This window comes from Haemorhous mexicanus, chromosome 9 (assembly GCF_027477595.1).
Source record: "Haemorhous mexicanus isolate bHaeMex1 chromosome 9, bHaeMex1.pri, whole genome shotgun sequence".
Lineage (NCBI taxonomy): Eukaryota > Metazoa > Chordata > Aves > Passeriformes > Fringillidae > Haemorhous > Haemorhous mexicanus.
Window position 1 is genome coordinate 1,365,140 of NC_082349.1, and position 20,746 is coordinate 1,385,885.

At 52.1% G+C, this 20,746-nt stretch overlaps 2 protein-coding genes and 1 long non-coding RNA gene across 6 annotated transcripts; 2 read left to right on the forward strand and 1 right to left on the reverse strand.

Moving 5' to 3' along the window:
- Nucleotides 1–769: 769 nt before the first annotated feature.
- On the forward strand, nt 770–9,879 carry LOC132330846 (cystathionine gamma-lyase-like). Its single transcript, XM_059853577.1, has 12 exons — nt 770–996; nt 2,594–2,675; nt 3,184–3,279; nt 4,165–4,274; nt 4,829–4,960; nt 5,926–5,983; nt 6,221–6,298; nt 6,910–7,062; nt 7,202–7,323; nt 7,824–7,876; nt 8,912–9,050; nt 9,303–9,879. The coding sequence occupies exons 1-12, from the start codon at nt 835–837 to the stop codon at nt 9,309–9,311; spliced, it is 1,194 nt and encodes a 397-aa protein (XP_059709560.1). The 5' UTR covers nt 770–834; the 3' UTR covers nt 9,312–9,879.
- Nucleotides 9,880–10,509: 630 nt separating this feature from the next.
- Nucleotides 10,510–20,423, forward strand: DEPDC1 (DEP domain containing 1). 4 transcript variants are annotated; one of them, XM_059853549.1, is made up of 12 exons: nt 10,510–10,578; nt 11,183–11,448; nt 12,004–12,148; nt 12,844–12,962; nt 13,368–13,498; nt 13,950–13,997; nt 14,673–14,813; nt 15,257–16,069; nt 16,594–16,766; nt 17,373–17,549; nt 17,752–17,937; nt 19,723–20,423. In XM_059853549.1, the coding sequence occupies exons 1-12, from the start codon at nt 10,519–10,521 to the stop codon at nt 19,861–19,863; spliced, it is 2,400 nt and encodes a 799-aa protein (XP_059709532.1). In that variant the 5' UTR covers nt 10,510–10,518; the 3' UTR covers nt 19,864–20,423. The 4 variants fall into 4 exon arrangements, with proteins under 4 accessions (XP_059709532.1, XP_059709534.1, XP_059709531.1 ...); XM_059853551.1 differs by lacking the exon at nt 15,257–16,069; XM_059853548.1 differs by lacking the exon at nt 10,510–10,578 and having other exon boundaries at nt 10,941–11,448.
- Nucleotides 14,437–17,820, reverse strand: LOC132330847 (uncharacterized). The gene is made up of 2 exons (XR_009487449.1): nt 17,702–17,820; nt 14,437–17,595 (listed from the first exon to the last, which is right to left on the reverse strand). It is a non-coding gene; the product is annotated as an uncharacterized LOC132330847 (long non-coding RNA).
- Nucleotides 20,424–20,746: the final 323 nt, after the last annotated feature.

Consider the following 20,746-nt stretch of genomic DNA (forward strand, 5'->3'; position numbering starts at 1 on the left):
CTGGCCAGGGACAGCTCTGTGTCCCTCAGGATCCCACTGGGCACCGCTGGCCAGGGACAGCTCTGTGTCCCTCAGGATCCAAGTGGGCACCGCTGGCCAGGGACAGCTCTGTGTCCCTCAGGATCCAAGTGGGCACCGCTGGTCAGGGACAGCTCTGTGTCCCTCAGGATCCCACTGGGCACCGCTGGCCAGGGACAGCTCTGTGTCCCTCAGGATCCCACTGGGCACCGCTGGCCAGGGACAGCTCTGTGTCCCTCAGGATCCCACTGGGCACCGCTGGCCAGGGACAGCTCTGTGTCCCTCAGGATCCCACTGGGCACCGCTGGCCAGGGACAGCTCTGTGTCCCTCAGGATCCAAGTGGGCACCGCTGGTCAGGGACAGCTCTGTGTCCCTCAGGATCCCACTGGGCACCGCTGGCCAGGGACAGCTCGTTGTCCCTCAGCACCCCCAGGTCCTTCCCCCAGCGCTGCTCCAGCAGGTCCCCCCAGCCCGTGAGCTGGGGTTATTCCCAGTGCTGAGGTACTGCAGGCAGCGCTGCCGGGCAGTCAGCACACTGCTTCCCCGTGGATCATTCCGGTGCTGCCGGATTTTTCCCGGTTCCTCCCGGGAAAGGCGCCCCTGGATCCCGGGAAGGCTCCCCGGAGCGGCCCCTCAGCGCGCAGCGCTCGGCGCCCCCCAGCGGGTGGGCACTGCCTGGGCAGGGCGGGCCCCGCCCCGCCGGCAGCCAATGGGAGGGCGCGATGCCCCCGCCTCGCCGACGCCGCAGCCAATGAGGAGACCCCGCCCCGCCGAGCCCCCGGAGCGCTGAGGGCCGGTCCCACAGAGACGCGGCCATGGAAGGCAAGGGGACGCAGGGGTTTCTGCCGCCCTTCAAGCACTTCGCCACCGATGCCATCCACGCCGGCCAGGAGCCCGAGCAGTGGCGCTCCGGGGCCGTGGTGCCGCCCATCTCGCTCTCCACCACCTTCAAGCAGCGGGCGCCCGGCGACCACGCGGTGAGTGCGGCCGCCACCGGGGCGCTGAGTCACCCATAGGGACACCGAGCCACCTTCCGGGCTTGGGCACACGTGTCCGGGAGGCCACGAGCATCCGGCGTGTACCGGCCGGGGGAACGGGAGGCGGCAGGTCCTGGGCAGGGCAGGGAGCTCCCGGCGCGGATGTTTCCCCCTGTGGCAGCTGCTGGGCAAACGCGAGCATCTCGCTGGGCCGGGAGCGGGGCTCTCGCCCGGGGAGGCGGCGGAGTCTCCTCACGGGGCCATTGCGGAGCCGCCTGCCCGCGGTGCCGTGCCCTGTGCTCCGGGACGGCCCTGCTGAGCGGCGATGGGAGCGGAGGAGCCGCTGTGCTCCCTTCCAGCCTGAGCCCGCCTGGGGCTCGGTGTTCCCGCAGCGGGCGGCGATCCGGGGCGGTTGGGATGAGGCTGGGATGAGGTTCGGGTGATTCCCGTGTGAAAGGCGGGGGAAGGGGAGCAGGGAGCACCCCGTGCCCTCGGGCTGGCAGGAATGCTGCTCCAGGGGCTGCCCAGAGCCGGAAATATGGGCGGCTCTCCCGGCCCTGCACCCGCCCCAGGGCCCGGGCAGAATCCGTTCCACTACACATACTTCGTGTAAGAGCCTCCTTCAGTCTTCCATCCAAACCGAGGGAATATTTCCTAAGGATTTTGTGGATGTCCTGTAGAAATTGCTGGAAAGCTTTGACGGGATGTGGCACAAAGCTGCCACTCCTAAATGAGCACCTGCTCCAAACTCGCGTTGTGCTGGTCGGGCAGGAGGAATTTGCCTTGTGATTCCTCATTCCACACAGAATCCCAGCTGTGCTGAGGAGGCCCTCAGAAGGAGTCACGCTGCTGTATCCACATCCTGATGACAGGATCCATGCTCTTGCCGGGAGCTCTACCAGAGCGATCTGCAGGATTCCTGACTATGAGGAAGTTGACATTAAAGAGAAATCCTAAAAGCAGGCAAATCCCAGGGTGCTCAGCAGGTTCTCTTGTTAACAACTGCATCTGTGCACGCATGAGTGGTATTTTCCTCATTGAATTTCCCCAGAATTTGCATAAAAGCTGTGGCACAAGGAAACGTGTGGGTTGTCAAGAACTGATGAGGGGTTTTCCAGTGCCCTGTGGGTGTGATTGGAGGTGGACACACATTTTTCCTGAGAATTCCCTCCAGAGAGGCTGAGGAGTCTCCCTCACTGGAGATACCCAGAATTGTCTGGACACGATCCCATGTCCTGTGCTCTGGGATGGCCCTGCTGAGCATGGAGCAGGAGCAGGGCACCCTCATGGTCCCTTCCAGCCTGACCCAGCCTGGCATTCTGAGGGTGGTTGGACTGTGCAGCCCAAGCCCTTTCTCCCACAGTGGCCACAGATGGATGTCTGGGGAGAAGCAGGAGAATGTGGCTCCTTGCCCCAGTGCATCCCAGCCCCTTTCTGTGGCAGGGATGCCCAGCTGCATGTTGTGCCAGGACACCCTCCTGCTGCTCTGGGAGGAGCTGGATGCCCTCAGCCAGGGCTCTTTAAGGAACCTAGAACTGCTGTTATCCCAGACTTTCCCAGTGCTCTCTCTGATCTTTGTTTTTAATTCCTACCCCAGGGTTATGAATACATCCGGTCTGGGAACCCCACTCGGGATTGCTTGGAAAAGGCTGTGGCCGCCCTTGATGGAGCCAAATACAGTGAGCATCTCATGGGTTGGAGCAGTCTGGGGCAGGGGTGGCACTGGGTGGGCTTTGGGGTCCCTCCATCCCAAACCATTCCATGATTCTGTGACCACGGCTCTGGCTGTTGGCCGTGGGCAGGAGCAGCTCCAAGGTGGGGAAGAGCCCAACTCTTCTGGTTCAGCAAAGTCCAGCTCCATGCCTGGGTTTGTCTCCTGCTTCCTCACTGGGGCTGATGCCTGGGCTGAGCTGGATCCATCCTTGTGCAGGAGCCCTGGAGGCAGTGGGGGCAGGCAGCTCCTGGTCCCAGTCTGTTCCCAGCCTGTCCCAGTTCATTCCCAGTCTGTCCCAGTGTGTCCCAGTGTCTGTCCTGGTTCTATGCTGGGCACATCCATCTCCTGCTTTCACTGGCTCTATGTTCCCAGTGAGGCAGTGACAGAACAGGTTCTTTTCAGAGGCAAAGGGAGGAGGGCCAAGGCAAGTCTGACTTGTGTCACATCAAACACTGATGATCCTTTCTCCTCAGGCTTGGCTTATTCCTCTGGCTTAGCAGCTCTTTTGAACATCTGTCACCTACTGAAGACAGGGGACACAATTATCTCCATGGATGATGTGTATGGAGGTGGGTACAGCACCCAGTGGCTTCTTTGTGCAGGGGACCAAACCTGTCTGTGGCTCTCAGGAACTCTGAATTTCCCATGTAGGACCTCACTGTTCTTTGAAGCCTGTTTTGATCAATCCCCTCCTCCTCAGAACTCCCCCGTGGCAGAGCACACCCAGCTCTGCCAGAGTCCTTCTCTGAGCAGGGTGAGCTCACTCCAGTTCCTGGGAACTTTTCCCTGCTCCTTGAATCCTCAGCCTGGGCTGGTTTCTGCAGGGCTGAATTTCATTGCTCCTCCTCTGCATTGGTTTGTTATAAAGAAAGGGTTTCTCACAAGAGAACCTCCCAAACATCACTCAGGTGTTCCCCAGCTCACAGAATCCACCTCCATGTTCCATTCCTTCCTGCTCAGATGGAAAACTGAGTCCCTGGGGATCACCTTGGCAAAAGGCCCCAGTCAATGAATTTTTAATCCAGGCAGTGTTTCCTGGCAGTGAGTGCTGCACATCCATTGATCACCTGTTGCTGCTGGATTCTTTTAATCTTCCCAGGGAAAGGCTTCAAAGACAGGAAGGAATCATTTTTAATGGAGTGATGGGAACCAGTAGCTGGAGTCTTGCCCTTGGTTCTTCTTCTGTGTTTAATTTCCTGATCATAAACCCCACACTGATTTCAAGTACTTCTCAAATAACTCTGATCCCATATTCAAATTATTACTATTTCATGATCATTTAAACTGCAACCATCTTTAAACTTTGTAAATAAAGAAAATAGAAATGTGCCATTGATGGTGTGCAGCACCAAGCTGTGCCCTCCTGACTGTCCCTGCGTGATGCAGGAGGCTGGAGAGCAGGCAATGAAAGTTAAGGAGGTTGTTTCGTTTTGTGATCTTTTGGTTTTTTTAAGGCTCAAACAGATACTTCCAGAAAGTAGCCTCAGAAAATAATTTGAAAGTAATTTTTGTTGACTGCACAAAGCCAAAATGCCTGGAAGCTGCAATTACACCAGAGACCAAGGTAGGGGAGAGGGAAATGGATTTTAAGGGGACGTTAAATGGTTTTATCCTTGCTCCTGTTGGGTTTGGGGGTGTGTTGAGCTGAGGGGGCAGCTTGGGGCACAGCTGGATCCACCCTTTTCCCCCTGTGCTGCCTCATGGAAAGCATCCTAAGAAAGGCAGAGAGCCCTGGAGAGAGAGGAGGGAGCAGGGCAAAGGTGAGGAAGAGCAGAGGGAACACTGAGCTTGGAGCCTGGGGGGCTCCGTGGCCCTGCTGGGTGATCCCCTGCCCCAGGGGAAGGGAGCTGTGCTGGGAAAGGCTTTGGGAAAGGCTCTGTCCTGCCTGGGTGAGGCCCTCTCCAGCTGGGATGCGCTGGGATGGCACAAGCCCAGCTGGAGGGAAAGCTCCCTGAGCTTGGAGGAAGCAGCTGGAGCCTCCCCTGGCTCTGGCAGGGCCACTGCCTGTCCCCACTGCACAAACCCTCGGGCAGCTGCCAGCACTGAGCACCCAGAGCCCCTGGGACTCAGCCCAGCACTGGGAACTCTCTGACCTGGAGTTTTTTTGGGTTTGTGCAGCTGGTTTGGCTCGAGACCCCCACGAACCCCACGCTGAAGGTGCTGGACATCAAAGCCTGTGCAGACATTGTGCACAGGCATCCGGGGGTGCTGCTGGCCGTGGACAACAGCTTCATGTCTGCCTACTTCCAGGTGTGTCACCTGCCCCAGGGCAGGTGGATTGGGAAAGGGATGGGAAAGGGATGACATCAGATCTATTTCCTAGGAGACCAAGCTAAGCCCTGGTGTTGTAGGTTTAAAGTCACCCTTTTTGCAGAGTGCAAAGTGCCTGGTTTTGTTCAGGGTACTGATCAGGGTGATCTTGCTGAATTAAGAGAACTCTGCAGAAAGTGTTAATGTTTAGCTCAAGCAGCTCTGCAGTTGGCCTGGGACATGCCAGAGGCTTGGGGATTTGCCCTGCAATGTGTTGTTCACTTCAGAATTCCCAATTTCCTCCAGAAAGGGTTGTGTGGAAGAACACAGGGTGCTGGTTAATGTGTCTGGAGCAGCCCGGTGTGGAGGGAAAGCCAGTGCTAATGATTAATTGGTGGGAGCAGTAGGTGAGGTACCACACTGGGCTAGGAAAAGGAGAATTTCACAGTGATCTGTCCATCAGTATTGAGTGTAAATGACCTTTTCCGTGATGGTTCTGGCTGGGCATCTCCACATTCCCTGGGTGGGAGTCTGCATTTAATGTGGCAGCAGCAGTCTTTGCATCTGCCTGCTTTGTTAAGTTTTAACAGTGATGCCCCCCACTCTTCAGAATGTGTTGATACCATGTGCAAAGTGCCTTAATTAGTGATTGATTAAAAACCTGGCACTGCTCAGCACCTCTTGCCCATCTACGTCCTGGTTTGTCTCACCTCAGGAGGCTCCTGGGCAGAGAGCTGGGAGCTGAGGGGAGAGAGCTGCCAAAGGAACCTCCTTTGCTCATGTTCTTAGCTCCTCCAGGGCAGGATCTGCAACAGCTGGAAAGCAAAGCAATTCTATTGCTCAGGTTTTTGTGTTTGTTCCTCCCCTTGTTTACCCTGTGTGAGCTCAGAGCCCTTTGGAATGGCTGGGAATGAACCTGAGTGCAGCCAAACTTGAATTTTGATCCTCTTTTCCTTTCCTTTCAGCGTCCCTTGTCCCTGGGAGCTGATATTTGTACGTCTTCTGCAACCAAATACATGAATGGTGAGTGGGAGAGTTAAGCACATCCTTAGGGCAGGGATGGAGGGAGATTGGGAAGGAATTCCTGGCTGGGAGGGTGGGGAGGCCCCTGGATCCCTGGCAGTGCCCAAGGCCAGGATGACACTGGGGCTTGGAGCAGCCTGGGATGGTGGGAGGTGTCCCAGGGGTTTTATTTACACCTGGGGCTTGTGGCAGGACCCTGGAGTGGCTGATCCCATTCTTGTCCCCTGTCATTTGTAGGGCACAGTGATGTCCTCATGGGCCTGGTCTCTGTAAACAGGGATGATCTCTATGAGAGGCTGAAATTCCTGCAGAACTGTAAGTCCAGACAGGGAATTCCTGACAGGAATCCTGTTCACATCCACAGCTCCTGCTGGGGAGGGTGGGCATGCACACAAGTGGGAAATCTGCCTGGAATGTAAATTACCAGAGCTGGGAAAGCTCAATAAAATAGTCCCATAAAATGAGAGATGTTGATGTCCCCTTCCCAAACAGTTCAGGAGAGCACTGGGGCCCATCCTGCAACCCCTGAGGTGCCACCTGCAGCTTGGGGGGTTTGAAACTCCCTCACCCATCAGGGTGGGCCCAGTGCAGAATTTTCTTACCTCGGATGATTGCAGCAATTTTCTGGCCTCTTCATTGTCAGGAATAAATTCCTGTGCAGGGTTCTGCCCTCAGCAGTGAGGGTGCACTGTGCCCAATGAATGTAATCCTTGAGGCCTGAGCCTGTTAATTGGGCTCATTAATTGGCTGCCCAGTGTGGGAGATGAGGAACAGAGATTGCCTTGGGTGTCTTCCCACTTTTTCCAACCTCAGAAATGCTGGAGGTGAGGATGTGTTTGGCTTTGCTGAATGCAGAACGCCAGTGTTGCTGTGGGATTCTATGGAATTCTCTGGAATTCTCTGGAATTCTGTTGCCATTCCCACAGCCCTGGGAGCTGTCCCCTCCCCCTTTGACTGCTTCCTCTGCAACCGGGGGCTCAAGACTCTGCACATCCGGATGAAGCTGCACTTCAAGAACGGCCTGGCTGTGGCCAAGTTCCTGGAATCCCATCCCCGGGTGGAGAAGGTCATTTACCCAGGTGTGTGGGCAGGGATTTGGGAGCATCCCAGGGCAGGGATTTGGGAGCTGTGGTGCCCTGTGACTGGGGTTGGGTGAGTCTGAGCTGCCCCAGCTCTGCACTGGAATTCACTGGGAATTCTCCCAACTCTCCATTCCAGGGCTGCCTTCCCACCCCCAGTATGAGGTGATGAAGAAGCAGTGCACGGGCTGTCCTGGGATGGTCACCTTCTACATCAAAGGGAACATCAAAAATGCCTCTGCCTTTCTCAGTAATTTGAAGGTAAAACAAAGGCAATAAAATCATCCTCAGAGGGAGCTGAAATTGCCCTGCTGAAGGGAGGGTGGAGTAGCTTTTCTTGCCAATCCTTTGGGTGTGTCCCATAAATCCCACTATAAATCAGGGATAATTTGTCCATGGGGTTAATGAGAGGGAACAAAGGGACCCCTCATCCCCTTGGGAGTGTTTGTTTGTTTGCTCCCAGGGTGAGGCGTGTCCAGCTCAGCCCAGGAGCTGCTGCTGGCAAAGGGCTTTGTGCAGGGCTGGGCAGCTGGGGCTGGTGCAGCTCTGCTGGAATATTGCAAAGTGCCCTCAGCAGGGAAGGGCACTGAGGGAGGCCCTGGCTCGTGGGGCAGAGAGGGAGCCCCTGGCTCTGGGAATGCTTGGCTGGGTCCTTGGCCCAGCCTGTGCTGGTGTTTGGCCAGGTGTGCACTGTGCCTGTGCCCAGGGGGTGTTTGTCCTGAGCCCACTCCTATAACATCTCCTTTCCCTTTCTGCTGTAGGTGTTTTCCTTGGCTGAGAGTCTGGGTGGCTTCGAGAGCCTGGCAGAGCATCCGTAAGTTCATCCTCCCATCCTCAGAGCCTCAGAAAGCTGCAGAGCACCACAAAATTCCCACAATTTCCCACCCCCAGAGCTGTTTTGTTGTTTTGCCTTTAGCAAAACTCAGGGACTGTTGTGCAGCACAAAGCCAGGGGAGATTCCAGAGGGAGGGAATCCTGTGGGAGGGCAGAGATGGAGGAATTTCACCTGGAGGGCTGAGGCACAGTTGGTGTCCATGAAGACAATCCCAGAAGCTGCAGAGTGTTGGGATGAGGAGCAGCTTGGATGGAGGAGTGCCCTGCTCCCTGCTCACACAAGGGGCACGGTCACTGTGTGCACCCAGCTGCCTCTGGTCCCTGGCAGGGCCTCCTGGGGCCCTTTAACCTGCTCAAAACAGCATCTCCATGGAACTGCATTATTTCACTCAAAGCCAACAGCTTTTTGAAAAGGTCCAGGGGAATTAATGACTGGATTTAAATGTTAAATCATTTCACTTACTGATTTCACAGCAAATGCTGAACTCCTCCAGCAGCTGAAAGGAGCTGGTGCCAGGGACTGAGCACCTGGGGAAATCCCTTCTTGCCTGTGTCCTCTGTAGCTGGAGAGAATAAACCCTCCAGAGTCCTTTGGGGCAGTTTGAGAAGGGATCTGGGAAACCAGAAATGAAACCAGGAGATTTTGTACTGGAGGTTGCACATTCCCCACGTGCAGAGCTTCCAGAGCTTCTGTAGGATAAAAGAGCAGCTCTGGAAGGAAGAGGAGTAGGATTTTCTCCTTTGTCAGGCCTAGATTTTTAAGTATCCATTTCTTGTAAATCATTGGTGTCTTGGAAATACGAGCTGGAGATGCAATTCCCTGGCTTGTCAGCATTCCCACCATTTCCAGGAACTGCTGCCAGGGGCTCTCTGCATCTGTGGGGTCACACAGGTGGCACAGAGGAGGTGTCAGATCCTGCTGCATTTCAGGGGTGCTGGCAGGGAACCAGCCAGGCTGGTTTTACCAGTAAAAGTCCCAAATTCTTGGGATAAAGGCTCATTTTTGTCCCTGCAGGGCCATCATGACCCACGCCTCAGTGCCTGAGGAGGAAAGGAAAACTCTGGGAATCACAGACACCTTGATCCGCCTCTCGGTGGGGCTGGAGGATGAGGAGGATTTGCTGGCAGACCTGGACCAGGCCCTGGAGGCTGCGGTGAGTGGGGAGCTCCCCTCCAAAAATCATCCCCACCCAGCCTTTCCCAGGGGCTGAGCCCTCAGCTGCTCCCTGATGGATTCTGGGCTGGGGAGGGAAAGTTTCCCTGTTTGCAGCCCTGCTCAGGCACAGTTCCCCATGGATTCAGGAGAATCAAAGGCTGAAATGTGACTTTAATTTATGAAAAGGAAATAAAAATGTGTGGTTGATAGAGGGGCAGAGCACACTGATCCCTCCCTTTCCTTCCTGCAGTTTGCATAAACCTTGAGGGTCAAACAGGACCTTGGAACTGGACATGGCTGTGGACGAGGACACGGAAAACCAAACCACTCTTGCTTTGCCTTTGGGAATTCCAGCCTGGGTTCCTGGGACTCTCCCTGCTGCTGTTGGGCTGCTCTCCCTGCCTGTGCAGGGTGTGCTGGGCACAGCCTGGGCTCTCCCTGGAGCCAGGAGCTGTGGGAGCAGCCGTGGGCACCCTGGGAATGTGATCCCAGTTCTCCCAGCAGAGCTCAGGGCTCCTCCTGCTCCTGCAGGGTTTGGGGCTCAGGGGCTGCTTCCTCTTGCTGCTCTCAGGGCATTCTTTTCTCACCCATCAGCTCAGCTCAGCTCAAAAACTTGATTGACCTCAGATTTATTTTAATTAAGTTAGAAATTTGCCTAAGAGCTTTTTCTTCTCTTGATGTTTTATTGAAGATGGAGTGAAATCCAACACCTGGTAAATAATAACTTTCTAAAGTGGAGTCTTTGTCTCTTTTAAGAAAAACCCATGTGCTGTGGGAATGATTTGAATAATTTTAATTAAAACAGACTTTTCCTTTCCTTGCTTATATTCCCCTGTGCACGTGCTGCTTGTGTTCAAAATTGGGATGGAGTGACCCTGGAGCCGTTGGAATTTTCCTGTGGGAAGGCAGGAGGGGAATGGAGCTGAGGGGAGAGGGGGGATGGAGCTGAGGAGGGGCTGGAGCTGAGGCAGGACAATTCTGCACTGCCCACACCCAGAATAGCCTTCATTGCTCAGAGAGATTAAATCCTGACAAAACCAAAGTGAAGGTGTTCCCACCCAGCCCCCCTCATTCCACAGCCTCCCAGACTGGGTTGGGTTGGAAGGGACCTCAAAGCCCACCCAGTGCCACCCCCTACACCTCAGGAGCAGCTCTGATATGAGGCGGGGCCAGCTGTCCCAGCACGTTAATGACTATTAAGTAAGGAACTGAGATTCTGAATTTCTGTAATTCCTGTTAATCACAGTTGGGTAATTAACGCCCGTGAGGGAGCTCGGGGCGGGATTCGAACCCGCCGCCTCAGCGTCCCCTCAGCCCGGCCCGCCGAGTGACGTCACCCGCCGCGTGCGCCCGTCCTGACCAATCAGCGGCCGCCGGCGGATTCGAACGGCGGGGCGGCGGCGGCGGCCGTTGCGCGCGCGGCGGGGCCGGCAGGGGGCGCTGCGCTCCCCGGCTGAGGGGCCGCCATGGCCGGGCCGGGGCCGGGGCCGGGGCCGGGGCCGGGGCCGTACCGCGCCACGAGGCTGGTGAGCACCGAGCGGGGCTGCCGCGGCACCGGGCCGGGCGGGCCGTGCGGGAGCCGGGGGCGCGGCTGCTGCGCGGGGAGCGGGGCGCCCGTGGCATCCGTGCGAGCGCCGCGGGACGGGTGGTGGCTCTGCCCCTGGGGCCTGCAGTCGCGACAGAGGGGCGCTTGGGGATGCGCCGTGCCCGCTGCCGCGACACCTGGGTGCCGTGGGACCCCCTACCTGCTGTCGTGACGGGGCTCAGGGACACCCCCTGCTCGCTGTCGCGACACGTGGGTGCCCGGCGCCCTCCTGCCCCGGGTCCGTTTTCTCGGTGTGCGGGTGCCCGGGGTCGCCACACGGGGGAGCCCTGGGACGCCCCGCGCGCTGTCGCGACATTGGCCGCGCAGGGACACTCCGCACCACGATACGTGGTGCCCCGGCAACCCCCTGCGCTCTGTCGCGACATTGGGTGCCCTGGTATCCCCCTACTCTCGCGCCATGGGGGTACCTTGAGACCTCCCCCGCCCCGCCCTCTGTCACGGTAATGTTGACGCCCTGCTGTCGCGACGTGTTGGGTGTCGCGACACGCGGGTGCAGTTGGCCGTGCCGCTCCGTGTCCCCGCAGTGGAACGAGGTGACGCGGTGCTTCCGGGCCGGGATGCCCCTGCGGCGGCACCGGCAGCGGCTCCGCTCGCACGGCAGCTGCTTCACGGCCGCCGAGGCGGCGGACTGGCTGCACCAGGTGCTCCGCAGCAACAGCAGCTTCGGGCCCGACGTCACCCGGCAGCAGACGGTGCAGCTCCTGCGGAAATTCCTCAAAAACCACGTCATCGAGGACATCAAGGGCCGCTGGGGCGCTGAAAATCTGGAGGACAACGGTGCCCTGTACAGGTACTGAGGTTAGAATTATCCCCTTCTCTCGCAGGTTGAGAGTTTTAATTAAAAATGCTTGCTTTGCGTTAAACATCCTGAGTAAAGAGTTAATTATCAGCATAATTTTGCTGCTCTGAGTGTTTTGCTTCTCTCCTATGTGTGTCCATGCTTTTGTCCATCCGAGGTCTTTGCTGGAATACAAACTGCACTCCAGTGCTTTGGAGTGAAGCCAGGGTGTTTTGTAGGAGCTGCCTGCTGGGTTTGCTTCTCTTGGGCCTTTTACACAAAGCCCGAGTGGGAAACAGAGCCAAGCAGCTCTGAAATTAAAGGTATTAATGGCCCTCACTTCTCACGTTCTGGGCTCAGGCCGTGCCAACATCTTCAGCTTGACTTTGCCATCAAGAAAAACAGCCTAAGCTAATTTATTATATGATAAAATAAAAAAAAAATTATTTTTTTAGTGAATCTAACAGAGTCACACTGGTATGGAGTCAGAGGTTTTGTTTTGTCAAGTAATTTATCTGATTACAGATTAATTCTGAATGTATTTAACATCCCTCTCGTTCATTACAGATTTCCTCCAACCTCTCCAGTCAAACCTCTACCAAGCCCACCAAGGGAGAACTTGGAAAACTTCTCTGGAGACAAAGGAAAACTTTTTAAACTGCCCAGCTCATCCAAAAGGGGCTTGAAAAAACAGGAGTTCCTGCAGTCTGTGGTAATAACTTCTGTTCCTCACAGCAGTGCAGTTGGCTTGCATTCTTTTTAGTCTTTACAATTTAGTGACACTGCTCTGTTGTGGCATCTTCCCTTAAGAAAGAATAGTTTAGACTTAGGGAATTGAGAAATGTTAAGAAATAAATTTATATGAGAGGGGGTTTTATTTTGTTTTGGGTTTTCTTTGTTTTGTCTCAGTGCAGAATTACCACTGCTAAGGGATTTTAAAGTATTGGGAGGGCTGGAAGGTGAAGTCCTAGAAATGATCTGCACAGTATGGCCTTGTTGAAATTTAATTTATTGTTGGGGAACAAATAAAAGGCACAAATCATTTAACTGGACATCTTTTTGGAGAAGATGGAGTGTTTGTGTGGCCCTTGATTCAGCTGAGATTGGTGTGCATAAATTCTGAATTTAGGCTCCAGTCCTAAAGGAGGGTAATTCACATATTAATACATCTGGATTTGAGATCCTTTTACCTTTTAAATGGCTGGTTTTGGATTGGTCAGGGTTTTTTCCCATTTCTTTTTAGTTGTGTGCTCCCATTTCAGTGCTGAGGCTGCAGGTTACCCCCTGGCTCCTGTGGAATTTAATGCTCCACAGAATGCCCTGTTAGACTTCTAATTCCAATTTTCTCTAATTTTTAATTGCCTCAAGAGGCTCATTTGTCTTACAGTATAAACCACTGATTTTCAGGAAAACTTAGCAAGACCCAAAGCTGATGTACCAGAAGAAAAGAAGGAAGGCACACTGCAAAGGAGGGAAATAAGCCAGGAATATGTGCAAGAAACATGGAGAAACATCATCCGGATACAGTGAGTGAGGAATTGCACACAGCACCTTCTCCTTCAGTGTGAAATGGCCCAAGCAAGCTCTCACCATTTGTTTTTAATTGTTAAAACTGTGTTTTAAATAGAATTTGAGTTTTTGAAGAGTTGAATTTTTCCATGTTGTTTACACAGGTTTTCTAATCTGTTTATAAACTTTGGATTGCTGCATTTAAGGAATTTCTGATCTGGTGCTGAAATATATTTTAAACACCTCAGGTGCTCTTCCTTGCTGATTTTTGCTGTTTGTCCCAGGGAAAAGTGTCCCCAGTTGTCCTCCTGGAAGTGAGAAGTTATCAAACAGCACTTTAGCTCACCCAGAGTTTTGGAATAGATATGGAAAGAACTTGTTTTCCTTCCTCCCTTGTAAATCTCTGCTCTCTTCCTCCCCAGTTTGCAAACCATTTTGGGACTGCCCTCACTGGAGGAGGTTCTGCAGCCAGCCCAGATCATCCCTGAGTTTGTCATGTACAACATGAGCAACACCAGCAAACACGGGGTGGTGATCCTGCAGGACAAAGCAGGTGACATTTACTTCCCTAGATTTGCTTTAAAATCTTTATTTCTAAATAGTAATTCATCTGTTTCACAGTCTGTTGTTTACACTTTTTCCCCAAACACAGCACAGCTCAGGGACCTTAAATCAATCCCATCCCATGGCAGAGACACCTTCCCCTATCCCAGGCTGCTCCAGCTGGGTCTTGGGCACTGCCAGGGATCCAGGGGCAGCCCCAGCTGCTCTGGGAATCCCAAACCAGCCAAAAATTCCTTCCCAAGATCCCATCTAACCCTGCCCACCTTCAGCTTGAAATTATTCCCCTTTATCCTCTCAAAATTACATGTGGAGCAGAATTACAATCAGTTTGGAGTTTGATATTTGGTGCTTTAGGCATTATTTAATACGTGTGAGCCATTATTAGTTGTTAATTATTTGGGCTCGTGTCTAAATGATGCTTTCATCTGTTTGGATTTCAGAAGACCTCCCTCACTGGGTGCTGTCAGCCATGAAGTGCTTGGCCTACTGTAAGTCACTGAAGAGCTGTGGAGTTCCAGAAACCTCTTTTGAGAGTTGAAAGGGAAATGTTTGTGTGTGTGAAATCAGCTGTGATGTTTCAGTTCAGAAACCTGTGGGTGGTTTCCTCTAATGCAGTTTTTCAGGAGTGAAAGGGACTTGGCTCTTCCAGTCCCTGGCTTTTAGCTGGACCAAAATATTTTCTACACTTCATATTAAACTGGGGAGATCCATTTTCTTTGCTTTGTAAACAATCAACTCTAAATTAATTAGATGAGTGCCTCTCAAATGAGACCAGAGCTAATGAGTTCTTTATCCATGTGCTGAGCTTCCTTTTGCTCCAGGAGCTTGAACTCCCTGTGGGAGAAGTGGGATCACTGTGCTTTGGAAAAGAAGGCACAAACTGAGGGTGGGTGATTATTTTGCTGAGGAACCTATGAAGACCATAGGTTAATTTTTCTTTATTTATTTTCTTGGTGTGGAACAGAACTGAGCACAATTCTTCAGTGGCTGCCTGGAATCTCTTACACTGCTTTTGCTTACAGATTGTGCCAAATACAATATTTGTGGATTGCTGATAGCATTCTTTGCTTGTGAAACAACAATTTAGGCTGATCTTCAGAAATTTCTTTTCTAGTGGGACTGTGGATTTTTGGTGTCAATTTCCTTTCTTCCCCTCTTTTCAGGGCCCAGGAACAAGGACATGAGCCAAGCCACCTACAGTGGCTTTGAGCGGGACGTGTTCAGAACAGTTGCTGATTATTTTCTCAGTCTTCCTGAGCCCTTGCTTACTTTTGAATACTATGAGCTCTTTGTTAACATCTTAGGTATGTATGAATTTAGAAACAGTCAGGGAAGCTCTGAGTTCAGCTGGGGGACAAATGTGTGATTGAAAGCAGAGCTTGGCCTCCTGATGCCTGTGGGAGCTCCAGTGTGAGGAGGATCATCACTGCTCCATCCTGTATTAGTGTTAATTAAAATGTACTTCTGCCTCATGATTTCCCATTTAAATTGCTGTTTCAGCTCACATTCTAAATATTTAATAACAAAAGCTTCAAAAGATGTGCTTGTTCTGCCTGCTCCTCACTATTTTAGTGTTACCTGTCTTTGTTCTTGCATGTTGGTTGCAATGGCCTTGTTAAATTGCTTTGAGACTGAACTAAAGCCTTCTTAATTAATATCTTGACTTTGTCTGCCCAGTTAGCAGCCCTCTGAACTGGTTAATTTTCACACCACTTGCACCTTTAACATCTCTCTCATTTCCTGATAGTTTTGTGTGGCTACATCCAAATTCCTGATCTGGGCAGTGGAAAACATTCTGTCCAAGAGGAGAAATGTGACCCTCAGCCTTCAAAACCTCCTCACTTGAACTCTTTCAAGTCCACTGAGTGTCTTCTCCTAAGCCTGCTCCTCAGAGAGTCTGACAAGAAGGAGAAAGGAGAAACTTCCAGGAGGTTTTCCTCAGAGGAGCTGAGAGCCCAAAACCAGCACGGACAGAAATGGCAGCAGCACAAACTGCCACGTCAGCAAGGCAGAGCTGGGAGCCTGATAGGAGGGAGCTGCCAGAATCTTGCAGGAGCCAGGAATGCCCAAGAGCCACCTGGAGCATTTAGGACAAGGTGTTACTCCTTGGAAAGAATTGGAACTGCTGCTTCAAGTGTGTGTGATAAAGGAGGACGTGCCCCCCTCAGGGGAGGAGGTGTGAGCACCACCACGAGGAGTGGGGAGCTGCTGGAGGAGCACAGAGTGACCTCAGTGGTGGAGCTGGGCTGGGGTGGCCCAGCCCAGAGCCAGGGCCTCAGCAGAGTGCCTGGCCCGTGTCCCTGGGCTGAGCAGCTGTGGGATGGCAGCCCCGGGCCCCGGGCACCGCGCCGCTCCCCGAGCCTGCTGGGCAGGAGGAGCTCCAGGAGCTGCAGTGCCATCAACAGACCCAGTGCTGAGATCACAGTGCAGCCTCAGCCCCGGGGGCAGGGCACTGCCAGCCCCTCTGTGGCCATCAGCATCCAAAAGAGACTCTGCAGGAGCAGCACAGAGCTGTCAGAACGCTCTGTCCCCCCCTCCCCTTGTGTGTTGGCTGGCACAAGTAAGGGCTCTCTGCAGCATGCTGTACTGCCTTGTTGTGTGGCCTCACTAATCCCTGCTTCCCTCACCTCTGCCACTCTTGCTAGGATAGGCACAGAGCATGGATTTGTGGGGTTTTTAAAGGAAATCTGCTGGCTAAATTGTTTAAGCTGCTGTAGCTCTGCTAACTGTGTGTAGTAACTCTGGAGTGTGAGCTCGATGTGTCAGTGATTGGCCTTGCTGCTCAGGTAAGTGATGGGGACAGGGAATCTGCACACACCTGCCTGCTGGAGATGGCTTTTTCTGTTCTGTATTTTCTGGGAATAATTAGGGTCATTCCTTAATTGTATTGTGGTCCTTATTGCACCATAATGAAGGAAGTTGAAGATGACCACAAGGAGTGTACGCTCTCTTCTGTGTTACAGCTGATTTCTCTGAAACATAAATAATCACTCTGAAAAATAAGAAATCTGTGATACTGAGGTAGAAACATGCTGGAAGCTGGTTCAGATCTTAATGCCAGCTGTCTTTGCGGTTAACTTGTAGATCTCCTGCAGCCTCACCTGGAGAGAATTGCAGTGGAGGCCCTGCAGATCTGCTGTCTGCTGCTGCCCCCGCCGAGGCGCAGGAAGCTGCAGCTGCTGCTGAGGATGATGGCCAGGATCAGTGGCAACGTTGACATGCCACGGCTGCACGATGCCATGGGCACCAGGTCCTTGGTAAGGGCAGGAAAAGCTCTGCTTAGAGGAATGCAGATGATTGCTCAGCCTGATTTCTCACCCTGCTGCTATTTAGAATCCCAGACTGGTTTGGGTTGGGAGGGACCTTAAAGCCCATCTCATTCCAGTTTAATCCTGGTGTGCATTAGGGTGGCTCTGCAGGTTTTAATCACCTCACTTGTCTCCAGATGGCCAATTGAAGATTCAGGTTTAGATTAGCAGTAGGAAGAAATTCTTTATTCAGAGGGTGGGCAGGCCCTGGATCCCTGGCAGTGCCCAAGGCCAGGCTGGAGCACCTGGGACAGTGGGAGGTGTCCCTGCTCCAACCCAAGCCATTCCAGGAACCTATTCTACAGTCCTGTGAGTATGTTCAGTTTTCTATAGGTTAAGCCTTTTTCTGCTACCACCTTTTACCATATGTGTTTTTAATTGAAAGTTCTGTTCAATCCCTAAGAAATTAATTCAGCTGAGGGAACAATAATGACTCTTCCTCCTTGTGTGACCCTACTTGGAAGTTGGTACTGGGAGATTTGAGGCACTGTGGAGTGGAGAGGAGAAAATAAATCCCCCAGCTTTCTCCACTGCAGCTGTGCTGAACTTTTCCAGCTGATCCAGACGTTTTCCCGCTGTGTCCTGCGCTGTGCAGAGGAGGAGGACCTGGATGAGCTGCTTTCCACACGCCTGCTGTCCTTCCTGATGGACCATCAGCAGGAAATATTCCAGGTCCCAGCCTACCTGCAGGTTGCTGTGCAGGATCACCTCGAGTACATGAAGAAGGCTCAGGTTGGTGCCATGAGAGCAGTTCAGATTCATTTGTTCATTGCTTTTTCTGAAGTTGGGAAAATGTGAATAAACCCAAGACCTTTTGAATGTATGGAGAGGAATTATAATGTTTTGCAGCTTTGAGTGGGTGTGGGTGTTTATTAGGTACTTACTCCAACAGTACAGAATCAGTTGAGTGCATGCAGAGCCTTTTTCCTTCCAGTGTAAACAAGAAAAAGAAGAAATTTGTGCCATCTTGCCAACGTATTCCTACTGCAAACAAATCACTCCTGAAGAGTTTGAAGAACAAAAGGTCTCCACCTCACAAGCTGCAGTGGCAGAGCTCCTGGAGAACATCATCAAGGATAAAAATCTCTCTGTGAAGGAGAAAAAGAAAAAGTTGAAACAGGTGAGATTATTTCATCTGTTTGTGCAGTGCTTTTGTGAGGGAAGGGCTCAGGCACCAGAACATGGAGCAGGGGAGGAGCAGAATGTGCTGAGAAATGTTTGTGCTCAAGAGCAGTTGAGCACAAACATTTGCTGTGCTTGGGATTTTAAAGATGGTTTTTAATGCTGCATCCTCTGGAGCCAGGCTGGGAGAGCTGGGGGTGCTCACCTGGAGAGGAGAAGGATCCAGGGAGAGCTCAGAGCCCCTGGCAGGGCCTGAAGGGGCTCCAGGAGAGCTGGAGAGGGACTGGGGACAAGGCCTGGGTGGGGGGAGGGAATGGCTTTAAGCTGAAAATGAGTAGATTTAGATGGGATATCAGGGAGGAATTCCCTGGCAGGGTGGGCAGGCCCTGGCACAGGTGCCCAGAGCAGCTGGGGCTGCCCCTGGATCCCTGGCAGTGCCCAAGGCCAGGTTGGACACTGGGGCTGGAGCAGCCTGGCACAGTGGGAGGTGTCCCTGCCATGGCAGGGGTGGCACCCGGTGGGATTTAAGGTCCCTTCCAACCCAAACCACTCCATCATAATCCAGCCTTTGACTGGCAGCAGTGGTGTTCAAACAATGCTGTAAAACTATTGGATAAATGATTCTGCTGCTGGAGCTCCTGCTCTCCATTCAGTGATTCCTGTGGAATTGCAGCCTGGATTCCTGTGCTGCACTGGCCACCCAAGTCACCATTAACATGCCAGAGGTGGGGTTAAATTCAATAGGGGTTAAAAGCTATGATTTTTGGCTTTAAGAGACCCAACTCTCTCTGTTGAGAATCCTGAAACATTCTTTTGGTGTCCTTGGCTTTGTGTTTTGTAACATTTACAGTGCTCAAGATTATCTTGCACTTCTCTGGCCTACCAACAACTTGCCTAATAGTAAAGCTAAAACACAGCAGTTCTGGCAGGATTTAATCCTGGAGGGTTTTTCTTTCTTTTGGCAAGTCTTTCTGCCCAATGGAATACTTTTGTTCTTGTCCTGGAATCTCCTAAGCAAGTCTTGTGACTCCCCTTTGAACAAGCAGCTTTTCAGGACAGCCACACTTGGCTTTGGTGCCCCTCCTGCAGCTCTGACTTCATGTGTGTTGTGGGAACTTTCTGTGCCTCTAAAAGTGAGTCTGGCTTGGTTCATCAAAACTTCTGAATCTAAAGAAGAATGGCAAATTATAGTTGATGAAGGCTTGGAGTAAGTGAGGAGTAAGAAATGATTCACAGCAGAGGGGAAAGGGGGGAAGGAGATAGGGGCCCAAAAATAGTCCCAGGACTGGAGGTGCCTCAGCAGTGCCAGCACAGGGATGGGCACTGCCCTGGCCTGCTGGACACATTCTGCTTGGTGGGAAATGTTGGGAATTCTTGGGAAAAGCCAAATTCATGGCACTTTCTAGAGGGTAAGGTCCCAATTGTGTCAACACCAGAAGCCAGAAAGGTGGTTTGAATCCATCAGTGGGAAGGTTTGGCTCATGTCCAGATGTATTTACAGTTTTCCATCCCTTCCTGAGGCCTCGCAGGGGAAACAGGCACAGTGTCCAAATCACTGCTCTGATTCCAGGTGTTTCATTTCCATGGAGTCATTGGTAAGCTTTCCTGGGAGAACCCTTCCAAAACAGGCTGAATCTTGGCTTCCTGCTAGAAGTTTATCCAGGGAATTGCTGGAAGGCAGCTCTGCAGGCACAGCAGGCACGGAGTGTGCTGTGGCACAGCTGGGGTTGTTGTGGGATTTTCTTTGGGATTTTCTCACCCTGGGTGCCTGTGTGTGCTGCAGTTCCAGAAGGAATATCCCCAGATCTACGGGAGCAGGTTCCCAAGGACGGAGTCGGAAGCGCAGCTCCTGGAGAACAAACCCACCCTCAAGCAGCCCATGCTGAGCCTCAGGAAACCCAAATTCCGCAGCCTCAGGTACTGATCTCACCACTCCTGAGCCACCTCTCCCTGCTGGAAGTCTGAGGGATTCACCAGAGGAATTGCTGCAGGAGTTTGGTGCTGGCTGGAAGGAGGAAACGTTTACATGGACACTGTGCTGGAAGGTGCCAAAATAACTTTTTTTGGTGCAGATACTTTGGAATAACTTCCAAAAGAAAAATATTTATCTGTTTACAAATTATTACAATATATTAGAGTAGGACAATGTAAAAATACACATAAAGCTGTTGTTAACCAAAAATTTATATTTTTTTTTAAATGGGAAGCTAATGACCTGCCTCTTGTTATAACCTTGAAATGTCTGTCAGGAATTTGTGCCATTTATTGTAGTTTTTACATGTGTGTGTGTGTTGTGACTAAGTGCCTTTTCTAGTCTCAAAATGTTTGTCTTTAAACAAAGGAGCTTCTATGAGTTCAGGACCAGGAGAGCCAGTTCACCATAAATAAATGATTATCTCACTCCATAAATGCTTCTGTTCATATCATCTGTAAAACCCTCATCAGCTTTTTGATATTTATTTCTATTAAAAGACTTGAAGTGTATTTCTGCATTTTCATGGAAAACTCTTTTTGGATCTGTTGGTGTGGTGCTCAAAACAGGACTGATGGATGATCCATGAAGTGAGAACAGAATACACTAATTTTCCCTGTTTTTCCCAGAGTTAGGGACTTGCTTATTAATTATGCTGAGATAAAGGTTCTCCCACAGGAATTGAAATCTGCAGGAATATTTTTAGGAAAGTATAATTAATAGTAATTAATCTACTGTGTGGCTCTGAGATCCCAGACTGGTTTAGGTTGGGAGGGGCCTTAAATCCCCTCCAGTGCCACCCCTGCCATGGCAGGGACACCTCCCACTGTCCCAG